This window comes from Egretta garzetta, unplaced genomic scaffold (assembly GCF_000687185.1).
Source record: "Egretta garzetta isolate BGI_Z169 unplaced genomic scaffold, ASM68718v1 scaffold763, whole genome shotgun sequence".
Lineage (NCBI taxonomy): Eukaryota > Metazoa > Chordata > Aves > Pelecaniformes > Ardeidae > Egretta > Egretta garzetta.
Genome location: NW_009259227.1, coordinates 104655 through 107104, shown reverse-complemented (window position 1 = coordinate 107104; position 2450 = coordinate 104655). Strand labels below are relative to the sequence as shown.

General features: G+C 55.1%; 1 protein-coding gene across 2 annotated transcripts in view; it reads right to left on the bottom strand.

Annotated features, from left to right (window-relative positions):
- Positions 1 to 2450, bottom strand: part of LOC104123568 (heat shock factor protein 1) — a 55771-nt gene that overhangs the window by 11842 nt on the left and 41479 nt on the right. For both annotated transcript variants that reach the window (XM_035891420.1, XM_035891422.1), the window contains 2 exons: positions 2199 to 2274; positions 200 to 261 (listed from right to left, as the gene is read on the bottom strand). In XM_035891420.1, coding sequence (XP_035747313.1) covers positions 200 to 261; positions 2199 to 2274 — 138 coding nt within the window. The remainder of the gene's footprint in view (positions 1 to 199; positions 262 to 2198; positions 2275 to 2450) is intronic.

Sequence of the window (2450 nt, the reverse complement as noted above, 5' to 3'; positions counted from 1 at the left end):
TCGGCTGCGTAGCAGTGTTAGCTGGTTTTGGCAGGAGCGAGGACGTGAAGGCTCACATGATCCCAATGACCGCTGTCCAGTCCTACCCCACTGGCAAGGCTGCTACAGAAGGCAGGGATCTGGGGGACCCACTCTGCTGATCCTCTCTTTATTCTCTCAGACAGGGAATCGTTATCTGGGTGTAGAAATGCAGACTTACATCTTCCTCTTCACCCCGAGAATACGGTTGGATTGCACCAAAGAAATCAAAAACTGGATAAGCTGTGAGGAGAAAAGAAAACAGGAACACCTGTTACGGTGCGGACGGCGTTCCGGGAGCGCCAGGGCCGGGCACGCAGAGCGCCGCCCGCAACGCTGAGCACAGAGGCGAAGGCTGGGGGCAAGGCCATCCCATGGCAGCCGACCGAGTTCTTCACCAAAAGGGCTGTCAGGCTCTGGAAGGGGCTGCCCGGGGAGGTGGTCGAGTCCCCACCCCTGGGGGGATTTAAAGGAAGGAGAGATGAGGTGCTGAGGGACAGGGTTCAGTGGTGGGATGGCAGGGGTAGGTTAAAGGTTGGACTCGATGAGCTTAAAGGGCTTTTCCAACCAAAGTGATTCTATGGTTCGTTGGTAACGCTGCCAGCCCAATCCAGCCCCTCCCCGCTGGACCTCCAGAGTCTCCCGGTAATGGGAGGAAAATGCAGCCGTCAAAATTGTTCTTGGAACAGAACTAACACCGCTGCATCCCAGCAGTCCCGCGAGCACCCGGCCTGGTCGCTGCACCATCGTGTACGTGGAACACGAGGGCATGGTCATGAACACGAGGGCATGGTCGTGAACATGAGGGCATGGTCGTGAACATGAGGGCATGGTCGTGAACACGAGGGCAAACACGTGAACATGAGGGCATGGTCGTGAACACGAAAGCATGGTCGTGAACACGAGGGCACGGTCGTGAACACGAGGACAAATACGTGAACACGAGGGCAAATACATGAACACGAGGGCACGTTTTGAATACGAGGGCACATATGTGAACACCAGGGCACATACGCGAATGTGAGGGCCCATTTGTGAACACGAGAGCACGTTCGTGAACATGAGGGGACGTTCGTGAACCCAACAGCACGTTCCTGAACACAAGGGCACAGCTGTGAACACGAGAGCCCATTCGTGAACACGAGGGCAAATATGTGAACACGAGGGGATGTTCGTAATCACAAGGGCCTGTTCGTGAACACTAGAGCACGTTCATGAGCACGTTTGTGAACACGAGGGCATGGTTGTGAACATGAGAGCACGTTCCCGAACTCGAGAACACCAGGGCACATTCGTGAACATGAGGGGACGTTCGTGAACCCAACAGCACATTCATGAACACGAGGGCACGTTCGTGAACATGAGGGCACGTTCATGAACGCGAGGGCACGGTTGTGAACGTGAGGGCATGGTCGTGAACATGAGAGCCTGTTCGTGAACACGAGGGCAAATACGTGAACACGAGGGGATGTTTGTAATCACAAGGGCCCGTTTGTGAACACGAGGGCATGGTTGTGAACACGAGAGCACTTTCGTGAGCACATCTGTGAACACGAGGGCACGTTCGTGAACACGAGAGCACGTTTGTGAACTTGAGAACACCAGGGCACATTTGTGAACACGAGGGCACGCTTGTGAACACCAGGGCACGTTCCTGAACATGAGGGCACGTTCATGAACACCAGGGCACATTTGTGAACACAAGGGCACGTTCATGAACACCAGGGCATGTTCGTGAACATGAGGGCACATTCGTGAACACAAGGGGATGTTCGTAATCACAAGGGCCCGTTTGTGAACACGAGAGCATGTTTGTGAGCACGTTTGTGAACACGAGGGCATGTTCGTGAACACCAGGGCATGTTCGTGAACATGAGGGCATATTTGTGAACACAAGAGCACATTCATGAACACGAGGGCACAGTCGTGGACGCGAGGGCACGTCCGTGAACACGAGAGCACGTTTGTGAACTCGAGGGCAGTTGTGAACTCAAGAACACCAGGGTGCATTCATGAATGCAAAGGGACGTTCGTGAACACGAGGGCACGTCTGTGAACACGAGGGCATGTTTGTGAACACGAGGGCACGTTCATGAACACAAGGGCACGTCCGTGAACACGAGGGCACATTCGTGAACACGAGCGTGTCCCACTCCCTGCGTTGGACGAGCAGGCTTTACCTTATTGACAACTTTCTGCTGCTGAGCGTGCTTCTGCCGCAGGCTGGCGACTTCCCTCCACAGCGCCTCGTTCTCACTGCAAGAGAAGAAAAAGCCATCAGAACCCCCCCAAAGACCCCCGCGCAGCCTCTCAGGCGGAGCAAATAAAGCACGGGGCAAGCTGGAAAACGGCAGCGGGGGATTTGCCGGCATCTCCAGCCGCCGGCTCATTTACAGCCTCCTGGGGCTGCGGGGGGAATTGTGTTCATTAAC